General features: G+C 40.0%; 1 protein-coding gene across 1 annotated transcript in view; it reads right to left on the bottom strand.

Moving 5' to 3' along the window:
• The window catches only part of DSCAM (DS cell adhesion molecule), a 664,082-nt gene that overhangs the window by 254,295 nt on the left and 390,798 nt on the right, over positions 1 to 18,989 (bottom strand). The window contains exon 9 of the mRNA XM_061168054.1: positions 11,369 to 11,647. Within this exon, the coding sequence (XP_061024037.1) occupies positions 11,369 to 11,647 (279 nt within the window). The remainder of the gene's footprint in view (positions 1 to 11,368; positions 11,648 to 18,989) is intronic.

Here is an 18,989-nt window from a genome sequence, read left to right as displayed (position 1 = left end):
CCCAATCTCTTATGTCTCCTGCATTGGCAGGTGGGTTCTTTACCACTAGCACCATCTGGGAAGCCATATATATATATAAATATGTGTATATGGACAGAGGAGTCTGGTGAGCTATACAGTCCATGGGGTCACAAAAAGTCAGACATGACTGAGGGACTGCCACTTTTCTTTCTTTATGATATATACATATCATATATATACATATATATGTGTGTGTGTGTGTGTGTGTATACACACATATATACATGCATTGGTTTCCTTTTATTTGCATAATACTTTATTTGTGATGAACATTTCTGCCAACATAGTTGGCTTTCCAATAGTGAGACTTTTCCAGTGGGGATGAGGGTGATTAAAGAGGTAGAAGGGATGGGTTTAAGCAAATAATTATGTTGCATCTCCAAAAGGCAATGCAGGCCAGTGTTGCCATATATTTCTATGAGTCATAATTGCACACACACTCTGTATGGCACTCTCTAGGTCCATCAACATCTTATAAATGACCCAATTTTATTCCATTTTAAATGGCTGAGTAATATTCATTTGTATACATGTACCACATCTTCTTTATCCATTCTTCTGTTGATGGATGTTTAGGTTAAGCAAGTCAGAAAATTAAAAACACAGTATATTAACACACGTGTGTGGAATCTAGAAAAATGGTATGCTGCTGGTGCTGCTAAGTCGCTTCAGTCATGTGTGACCCCATAGTCGGCAGCCCACCAGGCCCCTCTGCCCCTGGGATTCTCCAGGCAAGAATACTGGAGTGGGTTGCCATGTCCTTCTCAATGCATGCATGCCTGCTAAGGCGCTTCAGTCATGTCCGACTCTGTGCCAACCCATGGACAGCAGCCCACCAGGCTCCTCTGTCCATGGGATTCTCTAGGCAAGAGTACTGGAGTGGGTTGCCATTTCCTTCTCCAAAAAATGGTATAGATGATCTTATTTGCAAAGGAGAAATAGAGACACAGATGTAGAGAATAATTGTATGGATACCAAGGTAAAAAGGCACAGGGGTGGGAGGAATTGTGAGATTGGGATCGAACTGTATACACTATTGATACTATGTATAAAATAGACAAGTAGTGAGAATATTCTGGAGAGCACAGGGAACTCTGCCCAGTGCTCTGTGACCTAAATGTGAAGGCAGTCCAGAAGGGAGGGGAGTTATGTACACCTGGATCACTTTGCTTGACAGTAGAAACTAACAGAACATTTTAAAGCAACTATACTCCAATAAGAATTAAATAAATAAACAAAAGAAACAATAATTGCAAGCACATTACACCTGTCCTCCTCAAAAGAGTAATTTTAGATGTATATTTTCTAAAATACCCAGTCCTGTCATGCAATCCATGTAGCCCAACAGTATCCGAAGTTTGGAAAGGATTCCTCATGGTGCTTAAGATGATGGTTGTTTACACGATCATTGACTTTGGTCTATTTATTAAGGGAAAGCATGATTTTTCTGTTTTAAATGGAGGAATAGCTTGTTGGTAATTGAACAGGTATTTCTCAGTGTTAGATACAGTCCAGTGTTTTATGTTTGGAATTCATGGCTTCTAAGTAGCTATGTATAGGGAAACAGTGGAAACAGCGACAGACTTTATTTTCTTGGGCTCCAAAATCACTGCAGATGGTGACTGCAGCCATGAAATTAAAAGATGCTTGTTCCTTGGAAGAAAAGCTATGACAAACTTACACTGCATATTAAAAAGCAGAGACATTACTTTGCCAATAAAGGTCCATATAGTCAAAGTTATGGTTTTTCCAGTAGTCAGGTATGGATGTGAGAGTTGGACCATAATGAAGGCTGAGTGCCAAAGAATTGATGCTTTTGAACTGTGGTGCTGGAAAAGGCTCTTGAGAGTCCCTTGCACTGCAAGGGGATCAAACCAGTTGATCATAAAGGAAATCAGCCCTGAATATTCATTGGAAGGACTGATGCTAAAGCTGAAACTCCCATACTTTGGCCACCTGATTTGAAGAGCTGACTCATTAGAAAAGACCCTGATGCTGGGAAAGATTGAAGGTAGGAGGAGAAGAGGATGATGGAGGATGAGCTAGTTGGATAGCATAATTGACTCAACGAACATGAGTTTGAGCAAACTCCAAGAGACGGTGAAGGACAGGGAAACATGGTATGCTGCAGTTCATGGGGTCACGAAGAGTTGGACACGACTGGGAGACTGAATAACAGCAGAGTAGCCATATGGGTTTCCTAGGTGGCTTAGTGGTGAAGAATCTGCCTGCAAATATAGGAGACACGGGTTCAATCCTTGGATCAGGAAAATCCCCTGGAGAAGGAACGGGCAACCCACTTCATTAAACTTGCCTGCAAAATCCCATGAACAAAGGTGCCTGGTGGGCTACAGCAAAATCCCATGAACAAAGGTGCCTGGTGGGCTACAGTCCAAAGGGTTGCAAAACAGATCTTGACAACTAAACAACAACAACAAAGTAGCTGTTATTTCCGAAGAATGGCTGTAGGTTTCCCTAGCTGTCAACAGGGATGGGAATTTCTTTTTATTGAAGGTAAAACTGGAAGCTACTTTTGTGGTGGCCATGGAGGGTGGCAGTGCTATACAAATAAATATCGCCATTCTCTGCTGGATGGTATTTAATCAAGATAGTAGCTGATCAAAACTCTAGATTAGATTTATGACACTGGAAACTAGACTCCAATGGCTTCCTGTAACACCCAGAATAGATGACCTGGCTCCTCCCTCCTCTCCTATTGAGTGGTGAGCACACTGGTCTCTGGCTGTCCTACCCTGTTCATCCTAAAACTCCATTCTCTTATCACTCTCATTCCTCCTGTCAAGTTTTACTTTTCATAGCACAGGTAGATGTCTGACATCATCTGTATGTTCATTGCCTCTCTCCTGCACTGGAATGTAAATCTTTTTTTTTAACTTTTTAATATTATATTGGAGTATAGCTGTCTTGGAGAAGGAATTGGCAACCCACTCAAGTATTCATGCCTGAAAAATCCCATGGAGAGAGGAGCCTGGAAGGCTACAGTCCATGGGGTTGCAAAGAGGGGGACATGACTGAGTGACTAAGCATACACACATAGTTTTTGAACAACACTGTGTTAATTTCACTGTACAGCAAAGTGATTGAGTTATACATATCCACATAGCTATTCTTTTTCAGATTATTTTCCCATTTAGGTTGCTACTAAGTTTTATGAGGCAGGGATTGGGTCTCCCCATATTGACCACCCTGTACAACCAGCACTCAGGTGTTGTTCAATCACTCAGTCGTGTCTAACTCTTGCGACCCAAAGGACTGCAGCACGCCAGGCTTCCCTGTCCCTCACCATCTCAGATTCATGTCCATTGAGTCAGTGATGCCATCCAACCATCTAGTTCTCCATTGTCCCCTTCTCCTCCTGTCTTCAATCTTTCCCAGCATCAGGGTCTTTTCCAATGAGTCAGTTCTTCATATCAGGTGGCCAAAGTATTGGACCTTCAGCTTCAGCATCAGTCCTTCCAACGAATATTCAGGGTTAATTTCCATAAGGATTGACTGGTTTGATCTCCTTGCAGTCCAAGGGACTCTCAAGAGTGTTCTCCAACACCATAGTTCAAAAGCATCAATTCTTTGGCACACTCAGAATATCTCTTATTAAACATCTTATAAAATAGATGCCTAATAAGTATGTTGTGGAAAAAATGAATGGATGAATGAAGCAACATGAGAGCATGAATATGGTGTCAAAAACTGGGTTAACAAATAGCAAGAAGAGAGTGGCCTTTACAAGTTTTATTTTTCCTGCCAAACGAAGGTCAAGTAGGGGCTTTTTAGATAATTTGTTTGTTTCACTATGTGGTGGCTCATTATTAAAAGGCAGAAACACGGACACATCAGAAGATATAAAGAAGTGTAAGAAGACTGACCTTTGGAATCGCAGACAGGAAATCATAATGTTGGCATCTTGCCCTGCAGTAATGCAGAGCCAATAACAGGAACCAAAGGGCAGGTGTGTTTTGCCATTAATTCCAGTCCTTTCCCTCAAAGTGGTTTCACAATACCAAGGTCACCCAACTGAGTGTGACATTAGGGTCATCATCTATCCGCGGCCAGTATAAGCCATGGGCCACATGCCTAAGTGCTAAGGGTTTTTTCCTCTAACTTCCCTTGTGATAACAGCTAATTTATTTTAAATTAAGTTTTCATAAATCTTCCCTGTGACCCAAACTATCAAAAATGTGCTAAGCTGTACAATGGTCCAAAGCCTTGAGACTCTGGTACGAGGAATAAGCAGGAACTGAGTTCCCAAATTCCATTTCTCTGATTTCTTTTTATCCTACACCTTAGCTTTACAGTCTTAGTTATCACCTCACCTCCCACACACTATTTATCCCCAACTGCTGCAGTTTCTTCAGAAGTATATTGTACTATTATCTTTTTGAGAGTATTCCCTAGGCAGCTATTCTAATTGCCTGATACTTGGGATTACCACCTGGCCTCCTCCATGTAACGTGTCCTCGGTCAGTACCAAAGTCATGTACATGTGAGTAGAAGGAAAGGAAAAACAGAAGGAGAAGAGCAGGAATGGGAGTTGCCATCGTTTGGCTTTGCTCAGTCGTGTCTGACTATTTGTGATCCCGTGGCCTGTAGCCCGCCAGGCTCCTTTGTCCATGGGATTCTCCAGCCAAGAATACTGGAGTGGGTTGTCATTTCCTACTCCAGAGGATCTTCTCAACCAAGGGATCAAACCCATGTCTCTTGCATCTCCTGCACTGGCAGGCAGATTCTTTACCACTAGCACTGCCCGGGAAGCCCTTATCCCATTTTACAAATAAGAAAATTGAAGTAAAAATATAAGTAAAAATAGGTTAAGGAATATAGTCAAGATGGCACAGCTAATGGGTGTCCAGATCCTGATAGAGATGAAAGGAGACAGAGGGCAGAGAAGCAGGGAGGGGGTCTGGGGAGTCAGGTTGACAGGCCATGGGGTCTTTGCTGGGTTCTCTTATCTGCAGAGCCACAGCCCATTGACTGATACCATACGTATCCCCTACTTCCAAGGGCAATCAGTGTTAGGACTTTCAAGGATCCCCATCACTTCCTACATCAAGCATGTACTTGGTCATGGCAACAAGCAGGTGGGCTCACTCTGATCATGGCATCACCTGTGTCTTAGCTGGTCCTGTTTATCCCTTCCTGGCTTCAGAACACATGCCTGAACACCTCTGTCCTCCTTCCTACTCATTCATTAAAGGAAGAGGAACTGGAAAGCCCTGCAACTAGCTGGGTGGTAAGGACATTGACAAATGTTATCTGATTCCATTCTCTCAGCAACTCCAAGAAGTAAGTCTCACAATTTCTATTGTACAAATGAGGAAACTGTGACTCAGAAATTCAGTTGCCTTTTCTAAGTCATATAGAAGATGAACAAGCAGAAATGTGGACGTTGGCTTACTTATTAAAAGTTCCAGTATTGTGGCTGTATTTTTCAGTTTCTTTCTAACCTGACTTACACATCAGAGCTGATGGTTCTCACTTCTTCCATGAAGTCTATCAAAGCCACAGAGCTCTCCCTTATCACAGCTCGCTTTGCTCTTTGACATTGTCACTTGGAGGCTTTGCAACCACCCTGGCTGCCAGAAGGCAACTTCAAAGTCTTCAGGGTCCTTGTTCTAGTTCTACTTTTCCCAGGTTACACCTCAGACCAAAAACTTTAAAGCCTCTTAGAGAAAAACATTCCCCAACTGGAGCTACAGATTGAAATAAAAACCCATATAATTATGCTCTAATACTGTTTGCTATTTTCATGTGTTATTTCTCCAACTTATTTTTGCATATTTTTCATGAATCAAAGGACAGATTATGCTCCAAAGTTAGCAAGTCTGTAGTTTGCAATATGGAACTCTATTCTAAATGGCAACAATAAATGATAAGATTCTTTATTTTACCTAAAGATTTATTTAGCTTATCTGGAATGTGATCTAGCTGAAGTGGTAACAAAATCCAACTACTTGACCATTCAAATTAAAATCTGAAATTCTGAGAGCAGCTGCCTGATCTAGGTATCCAAAAAGAAAGGCTGTCACTCATGGCAGCAATTAGTCATTCAAGTAGAGAGTTCTCTGCCCCAATTGTTGTGTGCTAGGGGCAGAGCAGAAACGATGAGATACTGTGTTTTTCAGATCTAGAATTTCCTTTGGTTGTTTTTTTTTTTAATGTTTTACACTTCTCTTCTGTGTTCCCTATGTATTCACTCATTACACACATCTTTTCATTTGAATTTTTCAAAATGTTTATGATTGTTGTTTTTCAGTTTCTAAGTCAAGTCTGACTCTTTGTGACCCCATGGACTGTAGCACTCTAGGCTTCTCTGTCTTTAATTGTCTCCTGGAGTTAGCTCAAATTCATGTCCATTGAGTCGGTGATGCTATCCAACCATCTCATCCTCTGCTGCCCCCTTCTCCTTTTGCCTTCAATCTTTCCCAACATCAGAGTCTTTTCAACTCTTCACATCAGGTGGCCAGAGTATTGGAACTTCAGCTTCAGCATCTGTCTTTCCAATGAATATGTAGGGTTGATTTCATTTAGAATTGAGTGGTTTGATCTCCTTGTAGGCCAAGAGACTCTATGTATTCACTCATTGCACACATATTTTCACTTGAATGTTTCAAAATGATTATGATAGCTACTTTAAAATCTTGCTTCTAATCCCAACTTCTGTATGTTCATTAGGTTGTTTCTTTTATTTTTTTTCCTTTTATTTATGGCTCACATTTTCCTATTTTTTCCCATACCCAGTAAATATGTGTAAGGCTTTGTGGACATGCTATGTGTTGATAGTCTGGATTTTGTTGTCTTCCTTTTAAGAATGTTGAATGTTATGATTGCAGACAGTTAACTTACTGGTGAAGAAGTTTATCCTGTTAAGACAACTCATAGTCTTGTTGTTAGGGCTGGTTTAGAAGAACCCTTATTCCAGGGCTAGATTAGGTCTCTTTTAGTTGTGACTTCTCTGAGATTTCAACTGAATTCCCTGTGTATTCTCTACTCTGATTAGTCAGAAATCCAACACTTCTCAGCACTGTATAACTCTTGGAATCTTTAACTGTGTCACATTTTCCTGGTCGTTGTTCTCTACTAGATCTCATAAAGTCTTACCCTATGCATGTGAAGCATAGTACCTAGCTAAAGACTCAAAGGGAACCCTATATAGGTATTTGGAAATCTTTCTTTGAACAGGTCCCCACTCCCTAGTATTCTGCCCTGAAATATCTAGCACCTCAATAATTCTAAATGTCAAATCTTTTGTTTATCATCATCTGAAAAGTCACTATCATCTATTTAGGTTCTACATCCCGCTATCATGGTTTGGAAAGTGCACCAAGCAAAAATCTGGGGTGCATTTGGGGAATAGGTCATATTTATCTCAAGGACCAAAGCCTTCTACTGTGTGTTTCACTACCTGAAAAATGATTACAAATTATTGTCTAGTTTTATAATCTTGATGCCTATCCTGGTGACTCAGATGGTAAAGAATCTGCCTGCAATGCAAGAGACCTGGGTTTGATCCCTATGTTGAGAAGATTACCTGGAGAAGGGAATGGTTAACCACTCCGGTATTCCTGCCTGGGAAATCCCAGGGACAGAGGAGCCTGCAGGGCTAGTGTTCATGGGGTTGCAAAGAGTTGGACGTGACTGAGTGAGTAACACTTTCACTTTTCATAATTGTTCATGGTAGGAGGATAAATCCATTGTGTGTTACTCTCTGATGACTTTTTAAATTTATCTTTTAAGTTACTTGACCCCAAACCTGGCTGTCTGAAACTTCCAACCATTTCTGTTGGTTCTACCTTATGGGGCCCTACTAAGATTATTATTATATTAGTTTGGACATATTCCATTGGTAAAAGAACCAAATTAACTAAGTCAAGGACCTGGATCCTCTAATAAGCTCTTTGCCCTGCCACATACAGTTTTTTTTTCCTCTCTACTGGCTCATTCCCATTAGTATGTAAGCTTCCCTTGTCCCAGGTCCATATCTAACTTCCTTTCCATTTTTTCTGCCTCCTGCCACAGCAACATTCTTGAAAATATAAAAATACTTGTATTTTCTTGAGTTCCCACACATTCAGTTACCTCCCCTTCTTTTTTCAAGCCCCACTAATCAGTCATTCACTGTAGCCACCCCGTTGTGCAAGGTCAAACCAGTATTCATCTTCCTCAAAACCCAATGACCAATTCTTGGCTTTCCTCTTTTTCTACTTTCAGTGGAACATGATATACTTTATTACATATCTTTCCTGATTATTTGCTATTTTGCTTTCAGGGCCCCACAATCCACTGGACTTCTTCCTGTTTCAGTGACTGTTTCTTCTTCCTGTCTCCTTTGTGGATTTCTCCTCTTATTCTAAAATCTTAACTTTTGGAATGCCTTGGGTCTAGATACTTTTGTTGCTCTCATATCGTTATTTCTCTGTGACAGCTACTACTCCTTATATCTTTTCAACTTTTGCTGCAGACACTTTCATCTACCTGACTAGGCAAAATATGTACTCTAATTAAGGAATGTTCTCTCTCACTTGCCATAGTCACTTTATACACATGTTTTGTTTGCTCTGCCTCCAAAACATATCGCAAATTAAAACTGCTTCTCATTACTTTGACCCAGTACTTTCACTCAAGTCACTTTCTATCTTGCCTCAACTTCTGAAATGGCTTCTTACCTACTATATTTGCTTTCTGGACTAGTCCATTCTTTACACAGCTGCTAGTGTGAGGATCAAAAACATAAATCAGGTCATGCTGCTGGCTTAGTTAAAGTCACCAATGGCCTTTCTTTGGATTTACAGAACAAAATAGACTTCTAAAGTAGTTGTATATTCAAATTACCTAGGGTACACAGACTTAAAACTTCCCTGCATTTTAGAATCAGCTTGGAAATTTTACAAATTCCTGGTGCTTGGGTACCCACTCCCACCACCACCCTGCAGTGATGTTTATTTACTTGGACTTCAGCCTGGACATCAGGCATTTTTTTAAAGCTCCCCAGGTAATTTAAACATGTGACAAAATTCAAGAATCATTAATAGATGATTTTTGAATTAAAAAAAAGAAAGAATAATGCCCCAGAGATTTGGGAGATGGATTTGCTCCCAGAGATGGTGATTTACTTGTGTTTAGTTAGGACTAGAAAATAGTCATTAGTGTTTTCTTAAATCTCACAGGAGATATCATGGTGGTGAAGTTCAGATTGAAAACAAATGCACCACACATCATTTTGTCCTTGACTATTTCTCCAGCTACTGACCTACTTGTGAAGCACATCTTCTTTCTCAGGGCTATATTATCCAACTAGTGATTTAATGTTAATTTCACAGAAGCTTATTTAACATATTTTTAAAAACAGCCACAGAGAGACACTAATCAGATTGTGATCAACTGCATTATTCTGATTGGCTGAGCTCAATTCCAGGTCACTTGACTTTTGCCTTGGTCAAAAAGTTCACTTGCCTTTCCTGCAAAGCCAAGTGATTCACAGAACACTCGTGTACATTTTCATCTAGCATTTTTCTTCTCTGACCTGGATCCTTCAGAGCAGATTATTTCGGAGTCAGGCTGATGTACTCCCTGTTTTGACCTTTCAAATGATAGTGAGAGTCAGTTCTCATAAGAAAGCATTTGGGAAGCAGTACAGGAGCAGCTCCCATGTTTATGCATCCTCAAAAATGGGGGAAAAAATCATTGCTCCCAATTTTATTAGTATAAGACCATTTGTGTCTTTGGTTTGTATCTAAGTGAAGGTAGAAGTTCTGATTTACTCAGGGAAACTCTTTTTCACAAATACAAAGTGGGTTTCCTCATATGAATTCTAAGTATGCTTCACTTCATTCTATTGCCAACTAGCCAGAATGGGCATTACTTTTCAGCAGAAAGGAAGGAGAAGTGTCATGGAAACTAGGTGCAAGGTCTGAGAAAGGACTTGGGAACCTATACCTCAAGAAAGAGTCAGCTCAGATCTACTGACTGTCCTGAAGGTAATGGAATCCATCCCTCTTGGTAACTGTGATGAGAGCCCTGTGTTAGAGAACTTTAAAATCCTGCATTGGCAGGCAGGTTCTTGACTTAGATGGTAAAAAATCTGCCTGACATGCAGGAGACCTCAGTTCAATTCCTGGGTCAGAAAGATCCCCTGAAGAAGGGAACGGTAACCCACTCCAGTATTTTTGCCTGGAGAATCCCCTGGACAGAGGAGCCTGGTGGGCTACAGTCCATGGGGTCACAAAGAGTCAGACATGACTAAGAGACTTTCACTCACTTATTTTACCACTAGTGTCACCTGTGAAGCCCCAAAATGCAAATAGTCAACATTAATATAAATCTTTAATTTCATACAATTACTTCTGCAATGTGGGTGAGTATTGTATGGGTAGATGAACACATACACCTCTAGAAGAATCATGAAATCACAGAACATCTGTGCTCCACAGACAGTACAGAACACTAGCTTCTCATTTTGCAGGTAATGTGTGTGAACCTTAATGAGAACTGGGAGATTTGGGCAGAGATGTGAAATGAGACTTTAGCTTATATTTCAGGTTCATTGAGAGCCCTAGAAAATTTTTCTGCAAATTAAACTACCTTCTTTCAATATTTTCCTAAATTTTTGCCATACTTCACTTAATTTAATAGATGTTTCAATACCCTCCCCAAATAATGAGAGACTGAATGCTCAACAGAAATGAGGAAGAAAAGAAAACTACATTTTAGAAACTAGAAAACAAAAACATTATAAAAGCTAGATGAAAATGTACGTTTTGACTTTAGAAAAACTGTGATATATGGTTTTGACAAATATTATTTTTAAAATCATCAGTCTAAATGACAAATATTATTTTTAAAATCATCAGTCTAAATCATCAGTTATTTGAATTATCTTATTGTTCTAAATGATAAGCATGGATTAATTTGTATTAATACAAAATATGCTTAATCTAATTATTTTGATAAAATGCTTTAAATTCAATAATCACTTTTTAATACAAGAAGTGCCATAAAGTAAATTCAACACAGCAAGTGCTCATGAGCTTTTGGCCTCAAATATCACTGGGTTAATGTAGGGAAGCCCTGTTTCAAGAATTATATCCCATGGACCCCACATCTTCATTCACACATTTCTTCTTGGCTAATTTTTGAAACTTCATGTTTTAGATGAATATCAATTAAACCTTGGTTTGGAATTTAGGGGAGTTAATAGTTGGTTCCTACAGCTGTGTGTGTGTATGTGTTTGAATGGGAATTCTAGTTACTTTTAATATTTCAAGGAAACACCATTGACGAGCATTATTGAATTTGACTGCATAGATGCCATGCATCCTCAGTGCCTCGTTACCTCTCACGATTAGCTGGCTTTGGTGCTCCACAGCTGCTGCCTCGTTGCGGGCTATGCAGGTATAATTCCCATTGTGCATCAGGGAAAGATTGGAAATCCTTAAGGAGCTTGTGAAGTCAATGTTGTCAATGGTCACCCCGAGGCTTGCTGGGATTGGCCGGCCATCTTTCTGCCAGGTGATGGTGATGGGTAAGTCCCCTGAGACCACAACGCACGGGATGAAGACCCGCTGTCCAATGGAGAATCTCGGAAACTCAAAAGGCTGGATAAAAGGTGGAACTGAAAGAAAAGAAAAAGTAATAGAGGAAAGATGATAATGAACTGTTATTACTCTACATTCTCTTTTCTTTAACCCTCTTGCATGACATTGAAAGAGCAATACAAATCACTGCTACAGCATACAGATATATGAACTAGAAGATTTGAAATAGGGCTCTCTTGTTATTTGAATTTTCTTATTGTTCTAAATGATAAGCATGGGTTAATTTGTATTAATACTTCAGAAAATATGCTTAATCTAATTATTTTGATAAAATGTTTTAAATTCAATAATCATTTTTTAAAGGAAATACTTCAGGTTTTGCATTTTTCTGTGTAAATGCCTTGAAAGAGGGCTTTTGGGATTGGTTTTCTCTTGGAAGCTTTTAAAAATGATGTGTTTACATTGGAATATTACTCAGCCATTAAAAAGAATACATTTGAATCAGTTCTAATGAGATGGACAAAACTGGAGCCCATTATACAGAGTGAAGTAAGCCAGAAAGATAAACACTAATACAGTATACTAATGCATATATATGGAATTTAGAAAGATGTTAATGATAACCCTATATGCAAGACAGAAAAAGAGACACAGATGTATAGAACAGACTCTTGGACTCTATGGGAGAAGGCGAGGGTGGGATGATCTGAGAGAACAGCATCGAAACATGTATATTATCAAGGGTGAAACAGATCACCAGCCCAGGTTGGATGCATGAGACAAGTGCTCGGGGCTGGTGCACTGGGATGACCCAGAGGGATGGGATGGGGAGGGAGGTGGGAGGGGGGTTCAGGATGGGGAATACATGTATATCCATGGCTGATTCATGTCAGTGTATGGCAAAAACCACTACAATACTGTAAAGTAATTAGCCTCCAACTAATAGAAATAAATGAAAAAAAAAATGATGTGTTCAAGAGATTTCTTTCCTGCCTTCCTAATACTAACTTTACAATTACTATTTTCCCTTCAATCCATTCCACGCCTTTTTAGTAAACACACTTTAAGTCTATTGAAGAAAGAGATTTCAGTTTTATTACTAAACACTTTTTAAATATCCAACATCCAGCCAATAGCAAATGTTAATTTAAAATGTTTATGTTAGGATAATTGCACAGTTACTCAGTTCTTGTTATTGTCAGTCAGTAAGTTGTGTCCAACTCTTTGTGACCCCATGGACTATAGCATGCCAGGCTTCCCTGTCCTTCACTATTTTCTGGAGCTTGCTCAGATTCATGTCCATTGAGTTTACTCTGTACCCCCTTAATTTTGCACATTCCCTGCCCATGATCTTATATTATGAACTGGTCCATGGTCAGTTTTCTGAGTTGAGGAGATGTGCTGCTCCTGAAGATAAGGTTATAACCTTCAGCTCAGCCAGCCACGGACACAGCCACACTCAATCTGGAATGCTCTGTTTTCATTTAATTTCCCTAATACACTCTGATTTTTCCTTCTTGACTTAGGACCATTCTTCTTGGCAGCTTCCTAGATGGCCTCACACAGTATCAGCATCATAAAATGGTCAAAATGGCACCAGAGGAGCCAATTTTGGATTCTACCTTGGTTACTTATTGGTCATGAGGTCATGGGCAAGCTGACAATGTGCTCTTCCTATCAGTCTTTTGGGGAAGTTATTCATAGATTATTACAATCTTAAGCTCATAATAACTTAATGTAAGCCACTTATTATACTAGGTGATTTCATAAAATGAAATTATTAAATAGTAGGATGTCTGCAGAATTTATTCTGGTTTCATTTCATTATCAACTCAGGGGAGATGTAAGGAATTCAGCTAAGAAACAACTGAATGGAAACCAGTCATTCATTCATTCACTGAAGAAGTGTTTTTTGTGCAGCAGCAGTAGCTGCTGCTTCTGCTGCTAAGTCACTTTAGTCGTGTCCAACTCTGCAATCCCATAGATGGCAGCCCACCAGGCTCCCCCATCCCTGGGATTCTCCAGGCAAGCACACTGGAGTGGGTTTTGAGCAGCTAGTATGTGCTCAATATTGCACTGTATGTCAGGATGTCAGACAGCAATGGACGTGATATACCATCTCTACCCAGTACAGCCATCATGCATGCATAGTCATAGGCTGCTGATGTTAAGAAAGTATAGCAGTGGCTTTTCTCTTACTTAATGTTATTATTACTACTACTCTATGGGTTCGATCCCTGGGTTGGGAAGATCCCCTGGAGGAGGCATGGCAACACACACCAGTATTCTTTCCTGGAGAATCCCCACAGACAGAGGAGCCTGGTGGGTTACAGTCCATGGGATTGCAGAATTGGACATGACTGAGCGACTAAGCATGCGTGCACACACACACATACACACACACACACGCTTCTAGAGGAGGTGGAAAGTTGGAACTCAGAATTGCAAATACAGCCAGAATCAGTAAGCAGGTGGCTAAGTTAGACCTTACCAGAGAAACAAGCAAGTAAACAAGCAAACAGCCAAAGGTACAGACAAGCATATCCAGTGTCAAAACTGCTGTGGATACTCAATGTAAAGTTATTAATAGAACTTTGGGTCTGCAACAAGTTAGTCTGATGCTAAGAGACAAAGATCTCAGGATGGGTTCTACCTGGTGATTGCAAACCATTGAGCTAGTGCTATTTTAGAAATGTAGGTAGTAATGGATTTTGCTTCTGTTTTCTCTTTACACTCTGATCCCTCTGTAGCTAGCCTTGCCTCTGTTCTTGAAAAACGGAGCCCTTTATCCTGTACAGGCTTCCCTGGTAGCTCAGATAATAAAGAATCTGCCTGCAGTGCGAGGTATCCAGTTTCGATCCCTGGGTTGGGACGATCCCCTGGACAAGGGAAGGTTTACCCATTCCAGTATTCCTGCCTGAATAATTCCATGGACAGAGGAGCCTGGCGGGCTACAGTCCACGAAGTCGCAAAGAGTCAGACATGACTGAGTGACTAACACTCTCTATCCGTAAAATTTTCATGCTGTAAGAAGACATTCTCATATTTAATAAGTATTGACAGCCTACAACCTGTTTAAATCAGGCTGAATTACACTCGGTTTGTTCATGGTTGTCATGAGGTGGGGAAAGTGCCAAGCTGTACCAAGAGTGTGTGTATTTCTCTAAATCTTGCCCCAAGTGTCACAAATGTTTATTCCACAACTGAACTGAAATATTAACATGCAATAAATAGACATCTTTAAAAGAAAAAGTAACTACATTTCCTCTTCTTTGGTTTCTTTTTGTTTGTTTTTACACAGTGAAAGCAAGACTTTTAATGACAGTCTGGAAAGATGTGGTGTCTGGTGGGCAGGCACACCTGGGACATTACAGCAAGCACGTGTATCCTCTGGAGTGCAGATCCCTCCCCCATTCCTCACTGGCTGAATATTGTGGGGTTACAATCTTCCCAGACAGTGCCCAAGTCTCATAGAGTAATCTTTCCTCTCCCTTCCCATCCTAAGTCCATGTTTCTCAACAAAGACTGTAGTTTATTCCTTCCCAACATCCTGTTAGCATAGGAACTCTCCAGGAGTAAGCTGTTAGGTAAGACTAGCTTGCCAGTAATTTTTCAAGACAATTCTTTGGTTTCTTACATACAGAAACCTAGTTGTGAGTCTTCTCAGACGAACCAAGCACCCATTGTTGGCTGGGTGTTTCTTATCTGAACTGGAGATCATTTTTCTAAGGTAAATGAACTTTGGAGCCAGACTCCCTGGGTTTAATTCCAGCTGTGTCATTTCAGTCTGGAGAAGGAAATGGCAACCCACTCCAGTAGCCAGGGAAATCCCATGCACAGAGGAGCCTGGCAGGCTACAGTTCATGCAGTGGCAATGAGTCCTGCATGACTGAGCAATTAGCACTCTCTCTGTGCCTCAGTTTCCTTATTTGTAAAACAAGGTGGGGGGGGGGGGCTGCTATGAGCAGTGAATGAGTTAACATAGGGGATAACAGAACTTCACATGCACCTGAATTGGTTGCCTTGCACCAGGCCTTTACTGAAGGGGAAAAAAAAAAAAAAAAAAAAACACTTAAGTGAAACATAAGTAACAAGGTAATGGACTCCACCTTTCTTATCAGTTATAATAGGGAGAAGAAAGAAATAGACAAGAACTTACTTTCTAAACCTCAGATCAAGAAAGAAAGATAAGATAGATACCTTTCAACCTATCTATTTAATAAGAAAACAATATGGGGTGTAGGCTGTCAATACTTATTAAACACAGGAGTGTCTTCTTCATAGCAAAAGGAAGTCACAGCATAGAAAAATGGCATGTGAATACTATGTTCAAAGATTGGAGGCAAGAAGTAGCTATACCCATGACTGATTCAAGTCAATGTATGGCAAAAACCACCACAATATTGTAAAGTAATTAGCCTCCAATTAAAATAAATAAATTAGTTAAAAATAAGTAAAAAATAAAAACAGGAAAAAAATGTGTAATAATGAGTTCTCTGAGGAATTAAAAACCATGATACATAAAAAAATCAATTGGCTATATAAAAAAAAGAAGTATTTACAGGAGAATCCATTTTTAAAAATTCATGCTTTCCATAATTCTAAAATATCTGTAATTCACTGGTTTATAGAACTCTAGGACATATAATTATAATTTCAGAAGTAAATTTCAGAATCTTTATTCATAAAGTGACACTGCTGGAAATAAAGTCTCCAAAGCAGTGAAAAGAAATGTCAGGAAGCCCAGGAATATTACTCAGCCATAAACAAGGAGTGGAATTGTGTCATTTGTAGAGAAGTGGATGGAACAAGAATCTTCCATACAGAGTGAAGTAAGTCAGAAAGAGAAAAAACAAGTATCATATAGTAATGCATATTTGTGGAATCCAGAAAAATGGCACAGATGAACCAATTTGCAGGGCAGGAATAGAGACTCTGATGCAAAAAATGGACATGTGGACTCAGGCAGAGGAGGGTAAGGTGGGATGTATATACACACACACTCTATGTGGAATAGGGAGCTAGCAGGAAGCTGTTGTGTGGCACGGGGAGCTCAGCTCGGTCCTCTGATGGGTGGGGTGCGGGGGCAGGAGGGCGGTCCATGAGGGAGAGCACATACGCATACACATGGTTGATTCACGCTGTTGTACAACAGAAAGTAACACAACATTGTAAAGCAATTATACTCCAATTGTTGTAGTTCAGTCGTTCAGCCCTGTTCTACTTTTTGGAACCCCACGGACTGCAGCACAGTAGGCTTTCCTGTCCTTCACCATCTCTCGGAGCTTGCTCAAACTCATGTCCATTGAATCGGTGATGAAATCCAACCATCTCGTCCTCTGTCATCCCCTTCTCCTCCTGCCTCCAATCTTCCCCAGCATCAGGGTCTTTTCTAATGAGCTAGCTGTTCATGTTAATAATAATAAAAAAGAAAGCCTAGGCACTAACCCTCACTCATGTCACTCAGAGGACAATTCCTCACTCTGAACATTGTATTTTAAACTTTTGCAGCACTCTTATTATCTCATTTCCTGGTCTAAACCGGATGCTGAGAATTGGCATCTTGACAAGGGCTCAGTAAGAAGCCACAATAGGTAAGGTAATTGTGAGGCAGAAACGAACCATAAACTATAAAGAGCAGATGCAACCAACACATAACAGCTGGTGGACAGCCTGTGCCGGGGCACCCTGCTCTTAACAGCCAGCATTTCTGCAGTTAATACAATATCATGGTGCATAATTAAGATTCTGACTCATAAGCTATTTTCATATATTAAATGGGGAAAAGATAATATCTAAAATATTTCAGAACATATTTATTTTTAAAAAACCTATCCAAGATAGTTAAAATTTTACATGATAAAAGGAAGGATTTAGTCCGAGGGAAAAGTCATTTTCCCAGAATAATGCCAACATTAGCTTTGTGACTTCTTTTTTCACTTGCCACATTACATTGGGGTGCACTTTTTTAATGCAAATTAAATTTGAAAAACCTGTGTGTCAATCTATGTCACTTCTTACTACGCACGTTGTTATCTTTGCCTCAGTCATGAAGCACAAGTCTGCTGTAGAAAATGCTCAGAAATATTTGAAAGGGTCCAATAGCTTATATTTTTCATTTATAAGATATAAAATTGGAGGCAAAAAGTAAACCAAGTGGTTCTAAATCTCTTGTAATTATTCTGGTGAAGTCAAATCACCTGCTTTAGGCACATCATTTACTTTATCAGATTCATTGCATCATTTTCTAAGGTAAATAATTCTCTGAATCTTATTGATAATGAAACACTGTCACATTATAGGGGCAGAAATTATGAATGTAACCTGCAGCAGGTTTTCACATATCCTTCCTACGAAAAGTTTGTAACTATCTGCTCAAGGTCACTTCTTACCAGGTTTGTGGATTTCATTCTACATAATGGTGTGGGTTCCATTCTCTAAGGCAGAGCTGTTGAATGCTCTGTGAATTTAGACTAAATGTTAATCTAGACTCTTGTTCTTTCTAAATGCATAGCAAGAATATTAAATCAGGCTAATATATTTCTGTGTCTTGTCCCTCAAAAATTAACTGTATATTCTTTTTCAGAGGGTACAAAACAATTTTTACTTCTCCCCCCCAGCCCCACCCAGAGGAGAGTACAGCATGTTAAAAGAAACACAGTTGGGTGTTGGCCAATCTTGGGTAGTTTTAGCAGTGTCATCTTGATACAGTTTTCCTTTTTGTTCATTCATTCACTTATTTTATTTTTGGCTGCACTGACTCTTCCTTGCAGGGCACAGGCTTTCTCTAGTTGTGTGAGAGCAGGCCCCCTACTCTCCAGCTACGGCGCACGGGCTTCTTACTGTGGTGGCTTCTCTTGTTGCTGAGCATGGGCTCTAGGCATATGGGCTTCAGTAATTGTGGTGCACACGCTTCACTGTCTCAAGGCAAGTGGAATCTTCCTGGACTAGGGACTGAATTTGTGTCCCCTGCATTGGCAGGGGGGTTCTTAACCACTAGACCACCAGAGAAGTCCATGACCCAGTTTTTTATTTTTTAACTCTCTGATTCCATTTCTTCACATGTAGAACAGTGATGGTGAAACAATTCATAAGAGTGTCAGCGGCAGGCTTTATGTAACCTGCAGCCCCAGAGCCCAGGTGGTACACAGAGGTAGCTCACTTTAGCATCCGTCCTCCTTTCCTCTTCCTCCTTTTTTTTTCCTCTTTTTTTGTCCCAAGGCCCATAATTCACTAAGAAAATAAAATGCATTACATACACGTTGAGACATGTGAGGCTCTTTTTCCATTGCCATATATAATTCCATCAATTCCACATTTTGTCGTTCCATTTCTGGTGGTAATTGAACTCCATGAGTCTCCATACAAAAGTCTCAGGTTGACAGTTCTTGGTATCAGACTGTTCAAAGAGACTGCCTC

Source organism: Dama dama, chromosome 19 (assembly GCF_033118175.1).
Source record: "Dama dama isolate Ldn47 chromosome 19, ASM3311817v1, whole genome shotgun sequence".
Classification (NCBI taxonomy): domain Eukaryota; kingdom Metazoa; phylum Chordata; class Mammalia; order Artiodactyla; family Cervidae; genus Dama; species Dama dama.
Note: the sequence above shows the minus strand (reverse complement) of the source record. Positions and strands in the feature narration are given on the sequence as shown.